Source organism: Thamnophis sirtalis, unplaced genomic scaffold (genome assembly GCF_051295495.1).
Source record: "Thamnophis sirtalis isolate CommonGarterSnake01/CBP01778 unplaced genomic scaffold, rThaSir2_p1.2 scaffold_5, whole genome shotgun sequence".
NCBI lineage: Eukaryota > Metazoa > Chordata > Lepidosauria > Squamata > Natricidae > Thamnophis > Thamnophis sirtalis.
In genome coordinates this window covers 7172406-7195507 of record NW_028261385.1, presented here as the reverse complement: position 1 = coordinate 7195507, position 23102 = coordinate 7172406, and the positions used below count along the sequence as shown (strand labels likewise).

Sequence of the window (23102 nt, the reverse complement as noted above, 5' to 3'; positions counted from 1 at the left end):
TGTTTAGAAGGACGGATGCTCCAGGCCATCTGCTCTCTTCAGACTAGTCATAGATCTCAAAGACCTGAGACCAGCACTGAGATTGTAGGTGAGGCTGGAAATTCTCCACCTCCATCTCCTGGAGGACCATTTTATAAGGCGAGAGAAGATCATGCCCAACAAACGTCTCAAGTAGACCCAAAGGTGCTTTTTCAAAGGGCTTGGACTTTGTTTGTCCTTGAAGACATTTCACTTCTCATGCAGGAAGCTTCTTCTGTTTTGACCGAAGTCAGAACTGAAGAAGCCTCTTGGATGAGAAGCGAAACCTCTTCAAGGAAAAAAACAATCCAGTTGCCTTTGGAAAAAGCTCCTGTGGGACAACCATGACCTGGATGACTAAGAATCTCCATCTGTTTCCACCCATGGCTTCTTGTCTTGTCTTCTGGTGCTTGGGAAAAGAGTTTGACCCCCTCGTCTTTGTCCTGGCAGGACTCACAATATCTGTCTGACAGAAGGATTAGGACAACATTAATCCTCTGCTATGGACAAGCAGCCCAGGGAGCCTCCCCTGAAGACCTGGGTGTTTTCATCCAGCCCATCGTATCCGAAATTCTCGTCCAGTACTCCACCATGAACAAGGTAGGCTGGTTTCCACCCTCGTGTCAGTGCTGGCAGAACTGTTGCTTTCCTCTTGCTAGTTCCTTGATCTGTTGTTTACTGCTGCCTTGTTTGTCTGGGGTTAATCCCTGCTTCTCTGGATTTCAATTGATGGTGAAAAAATATAAGAAACGTCTGTAAAAACCAACCAAGCTCAGGGAGCACCAAGGGCTCCACAGTTCAACCCTGATAGCCAGATGGCATTGGCTGGTAGATGGCACCCGGAGGAGGCCAACCCTGTGAGATCTAATGGGTCTGTGGGAGGTAATTGGCAGCAGGCGGTCTCTCAAGTACCCAGATCCAATACCATGAAGGGCTTTATAAATTACGACTAGCACCTTGAAGCGTATCCGGAGACTGATCGGTAACCAGTGTAGCTCGCAGAGGATAGGTGTAACATGGGTGTACCGAGGTGCACCCACAATCGCTCGCGCGGCTGCATTCTGGACGAGTTGAAGTCTCCGAATACTCTTCAAGGGCTGCCCCATGTAGAGCGCATTGCAGTAGTCCAGTCTTGAGGTCACGAGGGCGTGAGTGACTGTTGCGAGCGCCTCCTGGTCCAGGAAGGGACGCAACTGGCGCACCAGGCGAACCTGGGCAAATGCCCCCCTGGTCACAGCTGACAAATGGTGTTCTAAAGTCAGCTGTGGATCCAGGAGGACCCCCAAGTTGCGAGCCCTGTCTGAGGGGTGTAGATTTTCACCCCCCAGCCTGAGTGATGGAATATTGACCAAGTTTTTGGGAGGGAAACACAACAGCCACTCGGTCTTGTCTGGATTGAGTACAAGCTTGTTAACCCCCATCCAGAACCTAACAGCCTCCAGGCACTGGCACATCATGTCAACCGCTTCACTGAGTTCGCACGGGGTGGACAGATACAGCTGTGTATCGTCCGCATATTGATGGTGTTTTATCCCGTGCCATCGAATGATCTCACCCAGTGGCTTCATGTAGATATTAAATAGCAGGGGGGACAGGACCGAACCCTAAGGAACCCCATATTTCAGGGGTCTAGGGGTCGACCTCTCCTCCCCAACTAACACCGACTGCGACCTGTCCAAGAGGTAGGAGGAGAACCACTGAAAAACAGTGCCTCCCACCCCCACCTCTCGCAACCGTCGCAGAAGGATACCATGGTATCGAAGGCCGCTGAGAGGTCAAGGAGCACTAGGATGGAGGAATGACCTCCATTCCTGGCTCTCCAGAGATCATCGGTCAGTGTGACCAAAGTGGTTTCCGTGCTGCAGCCAGGCCTGAAACCCGACTGAAAGGAGTCTAGATAATCTGCTTCATCCAAGGACCGCCGGAGTTGCAAGGCCACAACTTTCTCAATAACCTTCCCGATGAAGGGGAGGTTGGAGACTGGACGGTAGTTGTTCAAACTGGCTGGGTCCAGTGATGGATTATCCTCTTTCTTCCTTTTCACACAACCACAACAACCCTGTGACATGTGTTGGATTGAGAGAGAAGAACTGGGCCAGATGTGGACTCACCCAGCTGGCTCTCGTGCTGAAGGCGGGACTAGAACTCACAGTCTCCTGGTGATTGGCTCAGACAGTTTGAAAGTCAAATGACTTTCATGGCTATAATGGGACTAGAACTCTCCATCTCTTGGTGATTGGCTCAAAGTCTCTCAACTGCTTCTCCTTTCTAAGGCAGGACTAGAACTCTCCATCTCTTGGTGATTGGCCCAAAGTCTCTCAGCTGCCTCTCCTGCCTAAGGCAGGACTAGAACTCAGAATGTCCAAGGGGTATTTTGATTGGGAGCCCCCCGGAGTTCAAGAAAAGACAGTCAGCTACGTAAAGGTTGAAATAAATAGACGCCCCCTCTTCCTCCTGGTGTCTTCTCACCTCACCCTCTTCCCACTTGGGTTTCCCAGGACGAAGGTCTGAAGAAAGCCTTCATGAGGTCCATCATCATGGTCACCAAAGCGGCTGCCCTCAGCAGGAGGCAAGACCTCCATCTACCCGAGAAACAGGAATTGGTCATCAAGATCATCGTAAGTGGGGAGGGGGGCAGGTGCTCCTGGGCGCATTAGGTTTGAAAGAGAATTTGAACTGAATTGAATTCCAAATGATTCTGTTTCTAAGTGGGATGGCTGTTAAGTGAATTCTGCCCCATTGTATATAAGTAGTCCTTGGGTGTTAGAATTAGAAGAACAAAGTTGGAAGGGACCTTGGAGGTCCTCTAGTCCAGCCAGGAAACCCTACACCACTTCAGACAAATGGCTATCCAATCTCTTCCTTAAAACGTCCAGTGTTGGAGCATTTACAACTTATGGAGGAAAGTTGTTCCACTGATTAATTGTTCTGTCAGGAAATTTCTCCTTGGTTCTAAGAGGGTTCCTGGAGAGATCCATCATAAGTTCAAATGGTGGCTAAGCGAGCAGTTGTAAGTTGAGGACTTACTGTATCAACCAGGAAAGGCGTAGAGATGGGAATGCTGCCATCTGGATGGTAGCTTCTTTACATGTCTTTCGTTCACCTTTCAGGAAGTCATTGAAGATGAGCCCGCGAGACCCCTGTCCGTCATAATTCTCCATCAAGCAATCATCACCATCACCTGCATGAGGTACGTACCTGCACCACACTCATCTTCCCACCAGCTGGGGAGGAACTTGGAGTTGGACCAAGTGATGGGATTTCCATGCCAAGTCCCCGTGCTCTAAATGAGTGTGTGTGTTTGTGTGTGTCAAACTCCATTTCCCTGAGGGACACATCAGGGCTGTGGTGGGTGGGTGGATAAATGGATGGAAAGAGAGAGAGAGACGTAGGTAGGTAGGTAGGTAGGTAGGTAGGTAGGTAGGTAGGTAGGAAGGTAGATGATAGATAGATAGATAGATAGATAGATAGATAGATAGATAGATAGATAGATAGATAGATAGATAGATAGACAGACAGACAGACAGACAGACAGACAGACAGACAGACAGACAGACAGACAGACAGACACTACAGATCCAGGAGAAAGTTCCTTATACTGAGAACAATCAATCAGTGGAAGGGTTTGCCTCCAAAAGTTATAGGCTCTCCATCACTTGAGGTTTTCAAGAAAAGAGAGGACAACCATATGACTGGGATGGTTTAAGGACCATAAAGCAAGGGTTGGAGTATAAGACCTCCAAGGTCCCTTTTAGCCCTCTGAGTCTAGGCTCTCCTCACACCTCCCTCCTCTTTTCTTGTCTTTCATCAGCCGTATGAAGCCCTCCTTGACCTCCGAGGTGAGGTCTGAAGTGGTCAACCAAAGCATCCAGAAGGTGTTTTCATTGCCAGCTATCAAGGTGTCCACAATGAAAACTGATAGCCCACCCACATCATTTCAATCTCAGGTGAGCAGTCCAGACGGAGCAAAGCAATAGGGGATCCACCTGGAAACAAGGATGCAGTGAACAGGATTCCCGATCTCCTCAGCAGCCCTGGATCCATCCCTCGAGCCAAAGGTCCCCTTGGCCTGTCCCTTCCTCTTTGGTCTTGAAAGTCTGCTTCCCCTTCTCGTTCTACATTTCTGGATCCCAAGAGTCCCTATTTTGAAGCCCTGAACATCTCCAGGGGGTTTTCCTCCCCATTTTTCCCTCTTCCTCCACTTCTCTTTCATCTTCTGGTTGAAGGATCTTCTCAAGACCAATTCCTCCTCTCTTTGCCCCCCAACAAAAGAAGGGACATGGTGGGGCAGAGCAACCATGGTCTGCAGAGGTGACGTGCAGTCAGGGGAGGCAGGGCCTCACCACTGTCATCATGAAAAGAAAAAAAAATTAAAAGGAAAAAGGCTGAGCTAGTTGCTGCCAGAGTCACAGTGGGTGACTCTGCTTAGTGCTTAACTGTTTAAAAAAGCCTCTTTAAAAAAGTGCCCTCTACAGAAGGAGGCGAGAGAACCACGTGCCTCATTTAGTCTATCTTTATGATCACTCGAGCAGAGTTAAGCAGAGTTAAAAGCCGAAAAATTCCTTATGTAGATGAGGCACGTGGTTCTCTCGCCTCCTCCTGTAGAGGGCGCTTTTTTTAGAGGCTTGTTTTTTAAAGAGTTAAGCAGAGTCATCCATTGGAGGCTCTGGCAGCAGCTAACCCAGACTGACCTCAGCAGCTCTTGCCTTTTTCCTTTTACATTTTTTACATCTTCATCATGGCAGGCAAGAGGAGAGTTGAAATCCTCTGTGATTGTGAAACAGCTGGAAAAGGTATGTGGGTCGGAGGGAGGGGGAGGAATTCAAAATTAATGCAATTTGTAAGTAATTGTATTATTGTAAGTAGTGTGTGTGTGTGTGTGTGTGTGTGTGTGTGTGTGTGTGTGTGTGTGTTTTACCCGTCTAAGGAAGTCTAAGGAAGTTTTTCCTCTATGGCGAAAACAGCGCTGTGTCCGCCATAGAGCGGGACACATCCAGCCAAAGCCCCAGTGCAGGGCTTTCAGCGCTGTGTCCACCAGCGGCGGGGTTTTCTGAAAGCCCCACCAAAGCCCTGCTGCTGTGGCGGACATAGGGCGGCAGACATAGGGTGGCTTTTGCCCGCTTGCCTCACCAGCCATAAACCTCACCGCACGTCACTGGTCTGCAGGCACTAGCTATGATTCCTAGGTAGTCTCAGATAATCCTCAGAATTCACATGCTTAGCAACTGAATCAGATTTATGACGGTCTGAGTATTCTAGGGTCACAGGACCCCCCCCTTCTGTCACCTTCTGACTAGTAAATAGGGAAGCTGGATTCACTTAACAACCATGTGACCAACTTAAAAACTAAATTGATTCTTTCAGAGGCCGTTCCTTCCTTGATGCCCCTCCTTCCTTCTGACATTTCCTCTTTTTATAGGATTTCTATCAGCAGACAGCCACCGCCTGCAACAACATGTTGACCGGATTGCTGTCCGAGGCTCCCAATTTGGATGCCCTGCAGGACATCCTGATGGTAAAAAGAGATCCTTTCTTGGGGTGGGTCGCCCGGTCAGCCAGATGTTCAGCCTGGATTTGGCCCTTCTGTCCCCCTGTGGAGTCTGTGGCTCTTCCAACTGGGAATGACCCATTCCTCCTTTTCTCCTTCTCCTTCGTTTCCCCTGGCAGCACACAAACCCTTGGATCGACTCTCCCAAGAGCCATGAGAGAGAGAGGGCCCTCAAGAGCACCAAGCACCTCCTCAAGTTCATTTCGGACAGCGTCGATTTCGACGTAAGTCTCCCTTTGGGATGAGAAGCGAAATGTTGTCAAAGAAAGGAAAAACCCCAAGAAAGTCCAGCTGCCTTTTGGGAAAAGCACCTTTGGGATGTGACCAGGAGGATAAAAGGAGTCTTGCTTGAGCAGAGGGTTGGAGGAGAAGACCTCCACGGTCCCTTCCAGCAACTGCGGTTCTGTCATGCTGTGAGACTGAGATTCTGTAATTCTCAGGTTCTGTGATTCAAAGATTGTGAGATTCTGTAATTCTTAGATTCTGTGATTCAAAGATTCAAATATTTGATAATTCTATGATTCTAACATTCTGTGTATCTAAGATTCTGTGGTTCCGTGGTTCTTATTCCCTGATTTCAGCCAGCTGAAAGCTTCATGAGCCCCCTCTCCTTTTCTCTCCTCTTTCCCCTTCTTTCCCCTTCCTTTCTTTAGACCACGGCTGACTTCTCTTTGCTGGGGCAGCTGGTGGCTTTGCTGGCCCTGCACATTGGCGACAGCAGCCCAGAAGTTGGCCAGACGTCCGCAGAGGCTGCCTACCACCTGTACCACCTCATCATGAGCAAAATGGGTGAGAACTTTGGACTCCAAGGGTTGACTTGCTCCAAGAGGACCAGGGATGCCCCCTGCCCAGGAGAGCATTGGGTGGCACAGTCTGTGGCTTAGCAAAGAAACATTGGGTCGTTGGGCTTGGCAGAGATGCCGGGAATTGGCAGTTAATATTGGCATTTTTCAGGGCCAGGGGTCCTTTTAAGAAGGAGATTTTCACATTAAGTGAGTCAGTTAGGGAGGAGGAGGAGGAGGAGGAGCAAGGAGGTGGAGGAGAGGGAGAAAGGAAGACAGGGGGGAGAAGGAGGAGGAAGAGGAGCAGCAAGTGGAGGAGGAGATGAGAAGGGAGGGAAGAGAGAGGAAGAGAAGGAGATGAGGAGGGGGAGGAGGAGGAGAGAGTGGGGGGAGGAAGACGACGGGGAAGGGAGGAGGAGGTAATGAGAAAGTAGGGAAGAGAGAGGGAAAAGAGTTAGAGGAGGAGGAAGAGGAGGAGAAGGACAGTGGGGCCCTTGGTGCTCTCTGAGCTTGGTGGTTTTCTTCTTGACATTTCATGACCCAACTAGGTAACGTCATCAGTACTTGAAGGGAGGGATCTTTTCTCTGTGCTTCCATAAGTATTGATGGTCATCCCCCTGATGACGTTCCCTAGTTGGGCAATGAAACACCTGCAAGGAAACCCCCCAGGTCAGAGAGCACCAGGGACCCCTCTGGTCGACCCTGAGCTCCAGATCTTCTCTTCTCTTGCAATGACTAAACCGGCCGTCAGACGAAGAAAGTTCCCAGGTTCCGAAAGCCAAAATCTGACCTTGTGGTTTCTTCCCCTCCCTCCCAAGCGAAAGAAATGGACAAGAAACAGAAGAACAAAAAGGGGAACATCGTACATTGGCTAAGGGAGGATTTCTTCATTGCGGGCTCTGGGATCTTCCACAACAACATCTCCAAAATGGCGAAGGTATGTTTTGGATCAGCCTTTGGCCTGGCTTCCTTTTGCTCCTCCTCCTGACCTGGAGAGCCCCAAAGGAGTCGATCTCACAGTGGGGACGGCATCCTCCCAAGGTTGGGCTTTGGGTACCCCTCCCCCAGGGGTTGGTTTCTCGCCCCGTTCCAACCGGTTCGGTTGGAACGGGGCCGGCAGCGTCCTCGTGCACGCGCACAGCGCACGCATGCATACTAATGCTCCAGCTGCTCCTGGAGGATCGCGCAGGCGCTGTATGCATCCTGCACATGCGTGGAAGCGCAGAACTCATCAAAACCAGGTAAGGAACACGGGCGGGCAAGCGGGCCCTTCGCCGTTCCCAGAAGTTACTTACTTCCAGGTTCGCCGACCAACCGGTTCGCGGGGACCACCGCGAACCGGTTGAAACCCACCCCTGCCCTCCCCCCAATGCCTAGGAGGAAGAAAGGGCAGCTGCCATGTTGGCTTCTTTGACTAAGGTGACCAGATTTTCAGATTGGTAAAGAGGGACACCATTGACCGGAGGGGGGGGGGGGGCTTGATTTAAAAATTTATATTTTGTCAAAAGCTCACAAAAGGCGATTAATGACCCCAGGACACTGAAACCATCATAAATACGAATCTGTTGCCAAACAAAATTTTGATCACGTGACCATGAGGATGCTGCAACGGTCGCTAAGTGTGAATGGTCATCAGTCACTTTTTTCAATGCCATTGTAACTTTGGTCACTAAACGTTTCCCCCCTCCTCGAAACACCTCACTTCTTCCTTCCTTCATTCCTCTTGCTTATCTACCTTCACCTTATCCGTCTTCTGCTCTTTCCCTCTCTTCCTTCCTTTCTCCTTCCATCCTCTCTTCTTTCCTCACTCACTCACTCCCTTCCTTCTTTTCTCTTCCTTCCTCCTTCCATTCTTTCAGCTTCCTTTCTTTTGCCTATCTACCTTCTCTGTCTTTCTGCTCTTTCCATCTCTCTCTTCCCCTTCGCTTCTGTTCCTTCCTCCTTCCATCCTTACACCTTCCCTCCTTCCTATTTCTTCCTTCTTCCTTCCTTCTGCCTATCTACCTTCACCTTCTCTGTCTTTCTGCTCTTTCTCTGTCTTCCCCTTTCGTCCCTCCCTTCTTTCCTTTCTAGTTCCATCTTTTCTTCTTTCCTCTCTCTCCCTTTTTCTTTCTTCTTTCCTTCTTCCTTCCTCTTGCCTATCAACTTCATTCTCTTTGGCTTTCTGCTCTTTCCCTCTCTTCCCCTTCTCTTCCTACCTCTTTCCCTCTTTTCTCCCTCCCTTCTTCTTTTTCTTCCTTTCTTCTTCCATCTTCCTCCTTCTTCCTTCTATTTCTCCTTCCTTCCATCTTTTCTCCTTCCATCTTCTCCCCCCTCCCTTCTTCTTTTCCTTCCCCCCTCCCTCCTTCCTACCTCTCCTTCCCACTCTCTCTTTGGGAGGGGACAAAAAACCCAAGGGCTAACGGGGGTTGGGGGGACAGCAGAGACCAAATAAAGTCAGAAGATCTTATTAAAACTTTTCTATTTGTTGGATCGCATTGCTGCAAACTTATAAACCAAATCAGGGGAACATTTTGCAACCGAGGGTGCTGCAAGGAAAGGGGAGAGGGAAGCAGCCCTGCCGTTTCCCCAGTTTTGCAAGGAATGAGAAACGGTGCTTTAATCCGAAGCAAAGGATGACTGCAATCGGAACCGCAGACAGGGAAAGAGAGAAACAAAGATCCTTGTAGCACAAAACCCACCTTTGCATGGTTGTGAGAACATAGGTAAAACAAAACAAAAAAAGCACAGCGTCCCTCCGCCCTCTGAATGGGACTCAGCGTGACTCCGATTTTAATAGAAGAACACGGAGCCAGGCGGGGAGATAAGCACCTTCATTTGCATTCTCTGCGACCATGATGCTTTGCGAGGAACAATCCCAGGGGCTCCGCGTGACTTTTTGCAGATTTTTCCTTTTGTGCTTAAAAAAAAAAAACGGGACTTTTTACAAACACCACAGAACGAACTGTCAGCCTGACAAAATGCAACCCCTTCCTTCGTCTTCCTCCTCCTCCGTCACTAACAGCTGGGGGCTCAGAAATCGGAGCGAAAAGCCAATTTTCCATCTCTTCTCTCTTCCTGGATTCACTCCGAACTTTTTTAAATCCCCCTTCTGTGCATAAACATTCCTTCAGCCTCCCTCCCTCTCGCTCTCTCTCCCTCTCTCTCTCTCTCTCTGTATCTGTTTGTCTCTCACTCTCTGTGTGACTCTTTGCCTCTATCTCCCTCCCTCCATCTCTCTCTCTCTCTCTGTGTCTGTCTCTCTGTGTGTCTCTCTCTGTCTCTCCTCCCTCCCTCTGTGTGTGTGTGTGTGTGTTTCTCACTCTGTGTGTGTGTCTCTCTGTCTCTGTCTGTAAGCCTCTGTCGCACCTGTCGTCCTGGATCAGGCTGAGCTTTCCTGTCCTTCTTCAACACCTCCCGGGGATGCACATCCATCGTAAAATCCATCGGGTCATCCAAAGTAGCGGGGCTCAGCAGGACCTTGGCTGAATGCGTGCAAACGCTCAAGTCCACTGCTCGACGCTTCTCAGCTAGTTGCAAAGTTCTCTCCAGAGATTCTGGCAGACGGAGGCAGCGCTTGCCTCTCGAGCTTCGGCGAAGGGGATTTTTTTCTGCGGGACGGAGCCTGTGCGGCAGGGAATTTCCCCCCTGAAGTAGAAGGCGAGGCTTTCAAACTAGTCTGATACTGCTTGAAAAGGTTGCTGTGGCGGATCAAATGGTGCCGTGGCTGAGGATTCCCTCGGTCTCTGGAATTCCCCCCCCTTTTTTTTTCTACAGAAGGAAAAGGTTTTTTAACTGGGCAGCTCGACATGATTAAGGCCGTTCGGCTCCTCCTTTGCGCTGCCCTCCTCTCTCTGATAGCCGCCTGGTTAAAAAGGAGGAGGAGCCCATTGAGGAAGACGAGGAACACGAGGGGGATCCCTGCCCCCGTGGATGGGATCCGGACTAGCGGAGCCTCCTCTTCCTCCTTTTTAACCAGGCGATCTTCTGCTGCTGCATAAGCCCACAGGCACGTGCTGCCCTCTTCTCTCTGATAGCCGCCTGGTTAAAAAGGAAGAGGAGGAGGCTCCGCTGGTCCGGAGCCCATTTGTGGGGGGAGAGATCCCCCTTGTGTTCCTCGTCTTCCCAGGTGGGCTCCGGACCAGCGGAGTCGCCTCCTCCTTTTTAACCAGGCGGCTATCAGAGAGAAGAGGGTAGGGCGTGCCTGTGGCCTTGTGCAGCACCCGAATTCTCGCCTCCTGTTCTTCAGCTGTTGCACAATCCCAAGGGCACACACTGCCCAGTTTGCTGAATCTGGCATGGCTTCAGAGAAAGAAGGCGTGCGAGAAAGCCCCCCCCCCCATTCCCGCTGCCTGAACGTTCAAATAAAGGAGGCTGCAGGCTCCTTTGTCCTCGGCTATGCGATTTTCTTTCGTTCTCTGCTGCCCGAACGAGTGAATGAGACAGAGGGAGAAGGACCTTCCTGAAGTTGCTTTTCTGAGCAACGGGGAGACAGAAGGGACAAAATAACGGCCGGCCGGGATGGGTATACAAGACTGGGGGCGGGGCAGGCTTACTTCCGGGTCCGGTCACAAAAATCGGGACTTTTTAAGAACGCGGGACAAATTGTGCAAAATCATGACTGTCCTACCAAAATCGGGACGTCTGGTCACCTTATCTTTGACCCCCATCCGAATCCCACCTGATGGATGACATGGATTAAGGCTACCTCTCTACAAGGTGTGCTGTACCCCAATATGGGCCAAAGTCTCAAGAGAAGGGAGTCAAAGCCCTAAGGCATCTCTGCATGATCTCCTTTCCTTCTCTCCGATAGGCCTTTGGGGAGCATCTGAGCCCATTGCAGCTAACACAGCTGATCTTGGAAACCCTGAAGGCTTTGTCACACGAGGACAATAACATCTCTCAGTCTGCGGGGCTGCTCCTCAACGCCATCCTGGTGGAGTGTGGCATGGATATGGAGGATGTAAGAACATTGCATGGTTTGGAGCAAAAGGGATGTAGGAGATTTTGTAGAAAACAAAGATGAGAATGGCTGAGACCTTGATGGCACAGTGGTGACACTTCTGCTGGTTTTAAGAACGCTAAGGCTGGATGGGAGGCCACTGAGCGATCTTAGGGCTCTTGAGAAAGTTGTCCAAACCTCCCAGAAGAAGGTAAGGGCAAAACAAAGGAGCCATATTATTTTCATGAAAAATAACCTCTGGTGAGCCAGTGTGGCAGTGGTGAAGGCTCCAGATGTTTTCATGGCTTTGTCAGCTGCCTTGAGTCGCCATGTGCGAATAGGCGGCAATATAAATCTCCTAAAACAAACCAATAAATAAAATATCATAGGCAGCTGGACAAATCAAGAGTTTTTAAAATATGTAGGGCAAACGTTGACATTGTGGGGGCCAATTTATTCCCCCCAATGGGTGGGAGTTATCATCTCTACTGCATCTCCAATGGAGACCAATGCTGGATCTCATCCCTCCAATCTCTCTTTTGCCATAGCTACCCATGATCTTGAAGGAGATCTACCAGCGTCTCCCGAATATTATCCACCCAGCAACGAAAGACCTCACCCTCAGGGCTGTATGTAACTTGGCCTCCAAGAGGGTCAACCGAGTTGTGGACATATTGCTGGAATTCTCCATTGGCTGTGATGGGTAAGAAGAACTTCAAGGAGATGGGGCTCCTGTTGTCTTGGATTCCTCAGAGTCTCTCAATCCTTTGCGATGGGGTGAATCCCTGTAGCTCAGGTGGAGGAAGAGGGTGGCAGTTGATTCTCTTAGCTTCTGCTTTGGTTTTCAAATGTTTTGTTAACAGGCAAGGTAACATCTTCAGCAGAGTTTAAGGGACGTCAGTGCTGGTGATCTTCTACTTGTAAGGGCATGGTGTGGTCAGTCGGTCTTGTGATGGAGAGGTCACATAAGATGTGGGTTGTGTCAGGTGAGGATCTTCTGATGGGTCTTGTGATGGACGCAGTGAGGGTCATATCAAGTGAGGGTCTTGTGATGGGGAGGTCACCTCAGATTGAGGGTGGTGTCAGGTGAGGATCTTGTGATGAGTCTTCTGATGGACCAGGTGAAGGTCATATCAAGTGAGGGTCTTGTAATGGGGAGGTCACCTCAGATTGAGGGTCGTGAAAGGTGAGGATCTTGTGATGGGTCTTGTGATGTGGAGGTCAGTAAAGTTTGTGTAAAGTGAGGGTCGTTGATGGATGTTCTGATGGGCCACAGATAGTCTTCTAGTGGGGAGGTCACATCAGATGAGGGTCGAGATGGGAATGAACTTTGAAAGATATTTTACAACTTTTCTTGTAACATTCATTAAGTGAATCATTGCAGTTGTCAAGAGGGAAACATGGTCGTTAAGTGAATCTGGCTTCCCCATTGAATGTGCTTGTTAAAAGATCGCAAAATGTGATCGCTTGACTTTGGGACGGTCATAAAATCTGAACCAGTTGTCCAGAAGTCTAAATTTTGGTCAGATGATCCTGAGGATGCTGGAAAGTGTGAAAACTGGGAATAAGTCACTTTTTTCAATGCCGTTGTGCCTTTGAATGGCTCCTGGAGAAACGGTTATAAGTCGAGAACTACCTGTGTATATAGAGATATTTTTCTGGCATGAGAGCCATTCATTTGGCCTTCAGTTTTCCTATCCTTCCTTCCATTGTGGGGGGGGGGGTGATCATCTCTCTGGACTGGCTGTCTCTTCCGAAATGGGGAAAGGATTTGATTCCCCCCAATCTGTTTCTCCCCCTCCACAGAAGCGCCAAGGAGCTTTGGGGGGCGCTGGCTGCAGACCCTTACGCCAACCTCAAGATCATGAAGCCTCTCTTGAAAAGGCTGCAGGATCAAGACCCCACCACCGATGCCCTCTCAAGGAGGAACAGCAAGTCCCTCATGCCCATTGCGGTAAGCGCTCCACCGGCTGCTCTGTTTCCCTTGGATCTAGAAGTGGGGCACACCTAAGGGAAAGAGGGAGGGAGGCAGTGGGCAAACTGCTGGGGGCTAAAATTGGAGCATTATTTGGTGTAATTCCCCCCTCCCCCCTTTTAGGTGGAGGCAGATGTTTCTCTCCCTGGGCACAATGAGAATGTATCTGCCGAACGAAACTCCTCATTGGCAACAGGAAGGGCATCTGGCCAGTAAACCCTCAGCTCCATTCAGTTGGCCAGACTCCACCCCACAAGGGATTCTGGGGAAGAGGAAGAAGGTGATGAATCTAAGCAACTTGGGGAGCCCAAGGTGACTCTCCCTTCATCCCGTTTCTAGGCCACCAACGCCCTCTGTTTCCTCCTGTCCCTCCGGAACGCTGCTGACCTCCTCCACAACAAATTCTCCAACCTGCTCCTCGCCCTGGTCACACAGCTGTACATCCTCCTGGGAGCCAGCAAGAGTGGATCCAGGAGGTCCAGCAGAGTCGCGGAGCTTTCAGAACAGACCAGCCTCTTGGGGTAAGGAATCTCCTGGGACCAATCTGGATCCTACTGGATATCACTGGAGGGGGAAGAAATAAAGGGAGGCTGATTTGCTGTTGTGTTTTGTGGTTGCTGCACAAGCCGCCAAGTGAAACCTGGAGCTCTCCTGAAGGGCGGCGGGAGGCCGGTTGGCATCAGGGGGAGCCTGGCCTTTACAGGAGGCATCGGCCGAAGCTTTGGCACCAACTCTTCTCCCTTCCTTTGATTTAGCACGGCAGTGCAGGCGATCAAAAACCTCATCCTGTCTGCCGGATACGAAGAGGAATACAAAGAGTTGGGGATGATTCGATGCTGGGAGATGCTCTTGAGCCCAGATAGTCTGTTTGAGGCCATTTTCCACCTGGTCCGGTAAGAACTTCAGAGTCCAAAGAACTTGTCTACAAGTGGCAGTGGGTGAGAGAGGGAGGGGAGGGCAGAGAGAGAAAGTGAGGGAGAGGGGGAAGAGGGAGGGAAGAGGGGAGGAAGATAGAGAGAGAGAGGAAGAGGGAGGGTGAAAGAGGGAAGGAGGGCAGAGGGAGAGGGAGAAGAAGAGGCAGAGAGAGAAAGTGAGGGTGGGGAGGGAGGGAAAGAGAGGAATAGGGAAGGTGAGAGCGGGAGGGGAGGGCAGAGGGAGAGGAGGAAGAAGAAGGGGCAGAGCTAGAGAAAGTGAGGGAGAGGTGGAAGAGGGAAGGAGAGGGTAGGGAGAGGGAAAGAGCGGAAGAGGGAGGGAGGGAGAGAGGGAGAGAGGGAGAGAGGGGGAGAAGAGATGGAGGGGGAGAAAAGAGAGGGAGTTTAAGAGGGAGACATAAAAGGAGAGAGAGAATGAGATGGAGACAGAGGGTGGGAAGGAGAGGGAGAGAAAGACAGAAAGAGTGGGAGGGTGAGAAATTCTCTAAATGGACTAATTCATTGAGTAATTCATTTATCCATAATTCAGATAATCATTTCTCTAGCTTGGTGATTTTCTCCTTACTCACTAGCAGATCTTGTCTGATTTCTCCCTATTTGATCTTTAGGAAACTCTTCAACTACTCTAAAGTGGAGCTGAAGGTGATGTTCAGACATGCCAACACCTACCTGCACCATCCCGACTTAAGGGAGAAGACAATTGGCATGGTGTTCTTCTCGGAGGTGAGGAGACATTGTGATGGACCACAACATTGTGGAGCTCCAGGAAAGTTGTGCGGGGTTCAGGAGGACTTCATGGTTAGGAACTCGAAGTTGTGGGGGCTCCATCACTGGAGGCCTTGAAGAAGAGACTGGACAGCCGTTTGTCTGACATAGTAGTTGGTCTCCTGCTTGGTCAAGGGGTTGGACTAGAAGACCTCCAAGGTCTCCTCTTATTCTGTTAATCGGTGGAATGGGAGGGGGGAGGGAGGAAGGAAGATTCAATGACCCCAAATTCTGTTTCCTTTTCGCATTATAAGCAGTTTTGTATTCTTACAACTACAACTTACACTACCTTTTGCCATACTATAGTCCTTGACATAAGACCATCATAGAACCTCCAGTGGTTACTAAGTGATCGCAGCAGCTCTTAAGCCAATGCCGTGGTCATATACTTACGATAAACCAGATCTTTCAGTGATTTCCTTCTATGGGTTGTCCTTGATGTATGACCACAACTGAGCCCCAAAATGCATCATGTAACCTCGAAACACTGTGACCGTTGGGAGGTGAAGCTGACATCGCGATGATACAATGTACAATCTTGGAGCTCCAGGATCACCATTGATATCTCTGCCGCTGGACGGTCGTTTTGGACCTAAACCATCCCGTAGAGGCAGTGATAGAGAATGGCACACCCTGCTGATCCCAGGGACATTGCAGAGTCCCTGGCAGATCCCGGAGAAGCCCTTTTTTCCGACCACAGAGAATCAGCCATTAAAGCTGCTGAAAGTTGGGACAGCTCCAGAACAGAAGGAAAGCGGGAGAGAAAATGTGTCGAATTGGTGAAATAAATTTTATTATTAGGGACGAGAACACCCAAACAGATCAAAAGTAAAGTTAAAATTGAAGAAAGAAGTGGTGAGATTAAGCCTGAGTCAAACTTAGTGTGTTATTTTTCTTTAATCTTTTTATTGATAGAATTTTTACAAACGCTTCTTACTTTTTAAACTGGACTGTTTTTCTTCTTCTATTTTCCCTTTTTTAATACTTTTTTAAAACACTCTAGTGCATATTCTTTTTAAGAACTTTTCTTTTTCTCCTTAAGTTTGGAATATAAAGAGGGGAGTAAAAGTAGAAGAAAAGAGGTTACACTGCCACTTAGAGGCTTGGAAACATTGTTTTTCTTTTTTTTCTTTTGAACATTTGATTTAACTTTTCAAGGTCTCTGAGCTTGTTTATTGAAAATGATAGCGGGATGAGCATGGATTGTTTATACAGGTGCTCCTCCGAGATACTATCAGTAGCTGGACTGGAGTGAAAAGAAAGCCTTGACTTGAAAGAGAGAAGAATTGCAGTGAGCTTGTTTGGAACTTAATAAAAAAGCCTTGGATTCTATATAGTGGCAGTGTATACTATCTGGAGGAATGTCGCAACACGAAAAAGAAAAGAAAGTGACATTGCAGGTGATTATGCAAGAAATTCAAAAAATACAAGTCAGAGCAGAGAGCATTGAAAAGAGAATGGAGAATATTGAACAAAAAACAGAAAAAATTGAAGAAAAAGATGAACAGAGAGATAAGAAAATTGGTGATATTGACAGCAGATTGAGTGTGGTTGGAAAAGATAAGAATGGAATATTGGAATGGGAGATCGATAGATCAGAATTTTACTTCAGATTCCATAATATAGAAGAAGAAAAGGAAGAAAATTTGGCAGATGTATTACCACGAAAGCAATTAGAACGCAAATACTACAAATGGCAAGAGATATAAGATTGCACTACTATTGGAAGGATACAGGATGATGTAATGAAATGCTATAATAAAAACTAATTTAAATTTAGTTAAACTTAGAATATTACACATAAAATGAAGTAATAATAGTTATAGTCAAATAAATGATTAATAATGATAATAATTATATATATATATATATATATATATATATATATATATATATATATATATATATATATATATATATATATATATACACACATACATCATACATACATACATACATACATACATACATACATACATACATATATATATATATATATATATACACATACATACATACATACATACATACACACAGACACACAGACACACAGACACACAGACACACAGACACACAGACACACAGACACACACACAAACACAAACACATTTTGTGCACATCACTGCAGAAAGTCATCACGGCACTGACAAAAGGCAACAGTAAAAATAATGGCTTTCTGTCGTGATGGTCTCTTGTGATGAGCCGATAGACAGAGAAAGGAAGCAGTATGCGTCCTCCCATATTTGGGCATACCAGGGGTTGTAACACAATACATATTCATATACATATACATATACATATACATATACATATACATATACATATACATATACATATACATATACATATACATATACATATACATATACATATACATATACATATACATATACATATACATATACATATACATATACATATACATATACATATACATATACATATACATATACATATACATATACATACACACACACACACGGACACAAACAGACACATACACACACGATTGATAATATGAGATTCTATATAAATTGTAAGTGAAGACTATGGTGAGGAGGCACAGGAGTTTTGTGACCAATTGACATACGAGGATGGCTTTTATGTTATGTGTTTGTTTATTTTGTTTGTTTAAAAATAAAAATAAATGAAAAAAAGAAAAAAAGAAACACTGTGACCGTCATAAATACGGACCGTCAGGTACCCAATTTTTGATCAGGTGACTGTGATCAATGGACATGAGTCTGAAAAATGGAGTTGTCCCTTTTGTCAGTGCCGTGGTGACTTTCCGCAGTCACTATATGAGGACTGTCTTTTCTTTTCTTCTCCCTGTCATGGCTGAATGTGGCATCTCTTCATAGAAGCTCTGAGGAAAGTTCCCTTCCTTTGCTTTGCTAATGCTCTGTCTCTCCACTCTTCTTCCCCAGCTTCTCTATCATCCGGAGGTCGGACACTTCTTTGTCATGAAGGACATCTTCAATGTCCTCCAAGACTGGATGACTCAGCCATATCCCCTCATCCAAATATTTGCTATTCGTGGTCTGGGGTATCTTCTCCAGCACCCCTTCGAGGTAAGAGATGAGGGGCAGGAAGTGAGGGACTTTCAAGGGAGCAGCAGCTGTGACCTCACTCTCTAGGAAGTCTACAAGGTTAGGAAGGATAGAAGGAGGAGAAGAAGACAACCACCAGAAAGAGGATGCCCTCAGCTACAGTGGCCTCTCTTCTACAAAGATAGAGGCATCCCTGGAAGATCTGAATGATCAATTTGGAGACGGATCCTCTTGGAGGACGTCTAAAGGAGAACAAGAAGTAATAGATGGAAACCAATGAAGGATAGAAGCAACCTAGATCTAAGGAGAAATTCCCTAACAATAAGGACAATTAACCAGCGGAACGACTTGCCTCCAGAAGTTGTGGGTGCTCCAACACTGGAGGCTTTCAAGAAGCGACTGAACAACCATTGATTTGAACTGGTATAAGGTCTCTGCTTTAGCAGGGGGTTGGAGTAGATGACCTCAAAGTTCCTTTTCAACCCTGTTATTCTAGGTTCATTGGGCTTCTCTTTGTTTGTCAGTCCTAGACTCAGAGAACTCCAGTGACCATGTTTAATCGCTCCCTTCTTTCCCTCCTTCCTCCAGAATACAACGTTAGAGCCGGTGCTAGTCCCTGTGGTCAACTGTGCTTGTCACCCAGACAAGTGTGTAGCGAAGGAATCACTCCGTACTCTTCAGTTCCTCTTCCGGTATCTGAATGCTCAAACCTATGGATGGAAAGCTGTCAAACTTATTCCGGTCCTGGGGAAGTATTTTGCTGATGTACGTCAACCAAATCACAACAAACTAATCCACCACCACCCCTCTCTCTCTCTTCATCTCCCTCCGTTCTCTCTTTTTCTCCCATAAAGATCGCCTGGGTACAATCTGAAGAATTCTAATCTTATCGAAAAGTCTTAGAAATAGTTCAGCAACAACTGTGTTGTTCTCATCTAAAAGAGTGTGTGAGCTTGCAGATGAACATTGAGCTCCTCCAGAGAGCTGGAGAAATGCCAGGTGGGGTGGAAGAGAATGAAGGTTGCCACTCTCTTCAGCTTCACCAAACCACCATCAATCACTCTCCATATTTATTAAAAATCCAGATTGGTGTTGCTTGATCTCAGACACTTTAAGGTGTGTGGATTTCAACTCTGCTGGTCTGAGAACTCCAGAGGTTGACGTCCCCACATCTGAAAGCTGCTGAGATTGGGAAACTCTGGTCTCCATCAGTATTTCTCCCCCGTGGCAACTTGAAGAGGTGAGGACTTCAACTCCAAGAACTCTCCAGCCAGCATAATGGAGTTGGAGTCCTCACATCTGAAGGCTGCTACGATGGGAAAACAACTCCCTCAATCACACCATAGAGGTTGGTCTGTAAGCCTTTGGCACCCCATGGCCAACCATTGGCATGGCCTTGTCTAGAGAAACAGTTGCCAGACTCCCCTTCCTTTGTCTCGTGAGTGGGAATCTGAGACAGATCAAGTGGGATCAAGTGAGTGGGAATCTCAGACAGGTGAAGAGGATGGGAGTTATGAAGGCTTTTATTCTAGGTTTAGTGGATCCCGCCCTGCCTTTCTCTTTAAGGAAACAAAGGAGAATCAAATGTGAGACTTTTTCTCACCTGAAATTTCTGCTCTCAGATTTTGTTCACCTGACTGTTGTGTGTGTTGCAGTTTTTACTTCTAGGTTCTCACAACACCTCCCACTTCCTAAATGCTATTAGAGGGATTGATACGTTTCTCTTTCTTTGTAGGAGGACACCGAGTTGCGCAACACCTCCATTACCGTTTTTGGCCTGATCTTAAAAGGGGTCAAGGAGACAGAGGGGAATCTGACCAAATCCATCCTCCGCAGCCTGATTCCTCTCATCATCCAGTTGGCTAATAGTCGGACCCAAGAGGTGAGTTGAAGGGCGGAGTCAACTAAGCTCCTGCTCTCTTCATGCTCCCTTCTCCATGAGACCACGCTGTACCCCCATCTTCACTCAGAGCAACATGGTTGCATCATGTGGACCCTCTGGAGAAGGCAAAAAGATTCTGGACAACCCTCAAGTTGTATGGTCCTTGGTGCTCTCTGACCCTGGTTGTTTTATGGCAGGGCTTTCCTGACCCAACTAGGTGACAGCATCAGTAGGCTGGAAGGGAGGGTTTGACCTCTGCTTAATGCCAGATCATTTTGATGTGGGTGTAGGTTTTCTGTTGAGTCTTTCTTGGATTAGGGGGTTGTTTTCAACCCTGAGAATCAGGGTTGAATTGTGGGGAACTCTGGCCTTCAGGGGCACCCTTGCCCTGCCATAGCTTCCTCTCAGGGTGGCTCATCCCCTTTCCCACCCCTGAGCAAGGAGAAGGCTGGGTTTTCTCTGCAGAAGATGGACAACCTCAGAACCGGATCCTCTGATGCCTCCTTTCCTCCCTCGGCCCAGATCTCCAGGAACACCCTGACTTCCTGCGTCTCCTTTATGAAGTGGGAGGAGGTTCCAGGGACTTTGTTTGACTACGAGATTTACACCAGTCTCCAGAACATGTATTCCAGCATCTGCTTGGAGGTGGTAAGTAGGAGCCTAGCTGGTGCCTTTTCTTCCAATTAGAGTATAATATATTTCTTTTCTCCTGCCTTTCTTCTTTTGATAAATCATTCAAGATGGTGGACATCCCTAATGCTTCTCCTCCCTCTCCTCCACCAATTTCCTTCCGAACAACTCTGTGAGGGAGAGGAATTGGACCAAAGTCATCCAGGAGGCCTGCATGCCTATGGCATGACTAGTACTCTGCAAGTCACCCAGGAGGCTTTCATGTGAAAGGTGGGACTCGAACTCTCCATCTCCTAGTGATTGGCCCAAAATCACCCAGTCGGCTTTCATCCCAAAGGAGGGACTAGAACTCACTGGCTCCTGGTTTGTTGCCTGAGGCCTCAAGCACTAGACTAAACTGATTAGAGGGATACTTCTTGGGTTGTTGCTCCCTCAGGAGCAGCAGAGGTTCTATGCCACCATAAGGACTAGAAACCTTGCTGACTTGTGGGTTTAAGGATTAGAAATGGCAGTTTTCGGAAAAGGGAAATTACGATTTAAAGAGGGCAAAACATAAATGCATTTAGAAGATCAGAGTCCATTTCCTTATCATCTTTCTTTCCCTTTTATTTCTATTTGTTTTTCACTACCTACTATTTTTCTTTATTTTCCTTTATGGTTTTAACTTGAATAAAACTGTCTTTAATAACATAAATGTGTGTGTGTGTGTATAATACAATGTAATACTATATATACTTATAGCAATAGCAATAGCAGTAGACTTATATACCGCTTCATAGGGCTTTCAGCCCTCTCTAAGCGGTTTACAGAGAGTCAGCATATTGCCCCCAACAATCTGGGTCCTCATTTTACCCACCTCGGAAGGATGGAAGGCTGAGTCAACCTGAGCCGGTGAGATTTGAACCGCTGAACTGCTGATCTAGCAGTAGCCTGTAGTGCTGCATTTAACCACTGCGCCACCTCGCCTCTTATATATACTATGCTATACTATATGATGTAATATGATTATATTGTATTGCATTGTACAATAGTCCGATCCGGTCCAATCAAGTCCAGTATAGTATACTAATATTGTTTAGTATAATAAAGTATAGTATCATAATAATATAGTTTAGTAGAGTAGAGTAGGATACAATACAATATGTAAGGTATTGTTACTGAGGACATGAGGACTAGAACCCTTAGAAAGAAAAAAAGAGGAAGCTACATAGCTCATTGCCTTGTTTGTGGCCTTGTGTTCCCCAGATCAATCGATGCAAGGAAAACCTGCCGGAAATGTTGAAGCAGATGCTAGAATTCTTGAAAAGTTGGAATTCTTCGTCCCGAGAGGCAGCGGCCATCTTAATTGGTAACCCCAAATGCAAACTCTGGAAGGAGGGGAGGAAAAACCAGGGCAGGCAGGTGGCCTAAGGCCAGGCATACTGACCATTATCTCTCTCTCTCTCACACACACACACACACGGCCCCCTTTCTTAAGGGTATCACTGTGGTTGTTAAATGAATCTGGCTTCCTTCTGGAGTTTGCTCACCCGAAGGTTGCAAAAAGTGATCAGGTGACTCTGCAACAGTCATAAATATGAGTCGTATGAAATTCTTTCCATTCCATCTCTAGACAATCCCAATTCCTGGGGCCATCTCGTAAAGTCCCAAAGTATAAAACAAAAGAATTCTGTGTTTTCTTTCTTGAATCAGTTGATTTAGCCATCTCTGCCAACTCCACCAACCTTTTCTTTGCATGTGTCTAGGCTGCTGCGCACAATACATGAAACGGGATGTGGTGACTTCCAAACAAATCGAAGACGTTTTCTTGGGTGAGTTTCAAAGTTCCCTCGCTTGAAGTGGAGACTTTCTCTCCAGAAGCTCTGTCGCTTATCAGAGTTGCTTCTCAAGGTGGATCCCGGGAATGATTTCTTTTCTGGATTCCTTCCAGGTCTCCGGGATCTGCAAGAGGATCGCGAAGCTTCCGTGGCTCAGGCTGCAGCTGAGTCCATGGAAGTAATCTTCCGGCAGTGCGGCCATCGGATCAACCCAGATCTCATTAGCAGCCAGCTCCTCTCCAAAGTCATCCTAAGCATCTCCGAGACCAAACTATCATAGTTAAATAGTTTAATCCTTTATTGTCTTGGTACCCCGTACAACAAAGTTGTGCCTTCTTCAGTGTATATTATACATTAAAAATAAAACTATACAATTGTATAGAACTATACATTCTATACAATGAAATTGAAAACTCCTGATATTGCACTTCTGTTGCCCTCTACCGTAGAATTCAAGATAGATACTGCTCTGGGATGGAAGCTCTTTTTCAGTCTACTTGTCCTTGATTTTATTGTCCTGTACCGTCTGCCAGATGGTAATAGTTCAAAAAAATAGGGTGCCCAGGTGGAGATGGATCTTTAAGGAGATGGAGAAAGCACGAAGATAATTCTTACGTTGTGAAAGACCACGAAGGAACGTCGTGGAAACAGGACTTGGCAGGGAGATTAGTAACTCATAGGTACCTGATTGACTGTTGACTGACAAGGAGACCGTTTCCTGGGCTTCAATCATTTCCATGGCTGCTTTTGTACCTGTTCGGCCAACAATCTTAGTAGCTGCA

The 23102-nt window shown here is 47.2% G+C and overlaps 1 protein-coding gene across 1 annotated transcript in view; it reads left to right on the top strand.

The window, feature by feature from the left end:
- The window catches only part of LOC148045269 (maestro heat-like repeat-containing protein family member 7), a 30201-nt gene extending 7601 nt beyond the window's left edge, over positions 1 to 22600 (top strand). Inside the window, exons 6-26 of the mRNA XM_087715335.1 lie at positions 469 to 618; positions 2517 to 2636; positions 3129 to 3208; positions 3830 to 3965; positions 5438 to 5533; positions 5686 to 5790; positions 6220 to 6355; positions 7167 to 7285; positions 11141 to 11290; positions 11818 to 11972; positions 13076 to 13223; positions 13584 to 13765; positions 14000 to 14137; positions 14785 to 14899; positions 17869 to 18012; positions 18580 to 18756; positions 19727 to 19873; positions 20396 to 20521; positions 21749 to 21851; positions 22249 to 22314; positions 22434 to 22600. Coding sequence (XP_087571461.1) covers positions 469 to 618; positions 2517 to 2636; positions 3129 to 3208; positions 3830 to 3965; positions 5438 to 5533; positions 5686 to 5790; positions 6220 to 6355; positions 7167 to 7285; positions 11141 to 11290; positions 11818 to 11972; positions 13076 to 13223; positions 13584 to 13765; positions 14000 to 14137; positions 14785 to 14899; positions 17869 to 18012; positions 18580 to 18756; positions 19727 to 19873; positions 20396 to 20521; positions 21749 to 21851; positions 22249 to 22314; positions 22434 to 22600 — 2760 coding nt within the window. The remainder of the gene's footprint in view (positions 1 to 468; positions 619 to 2516; positions 2637 to 3128; positions 3209 to 3829; positions 3966 to 5437; positions 5534 to 5685; positions 5791 to 6219; positions 6356 to 7166; positions 7286 to 11140; positions 11291 to 11817; positions 11973 to 13075; positions 13224 to 13583; positions 13766 to 13999; positions 14138 to 14784; positions 14900 to 17868; positions 18013 to 18579; positions 18757 to 19726; positions 19874 to 20395; positions 20522 to 21748; positions 21852 to 22248; positions 22315 to 22433) is intronic.
- Positions 22601 to 23102: the final 502 nt, after the last annotated feature.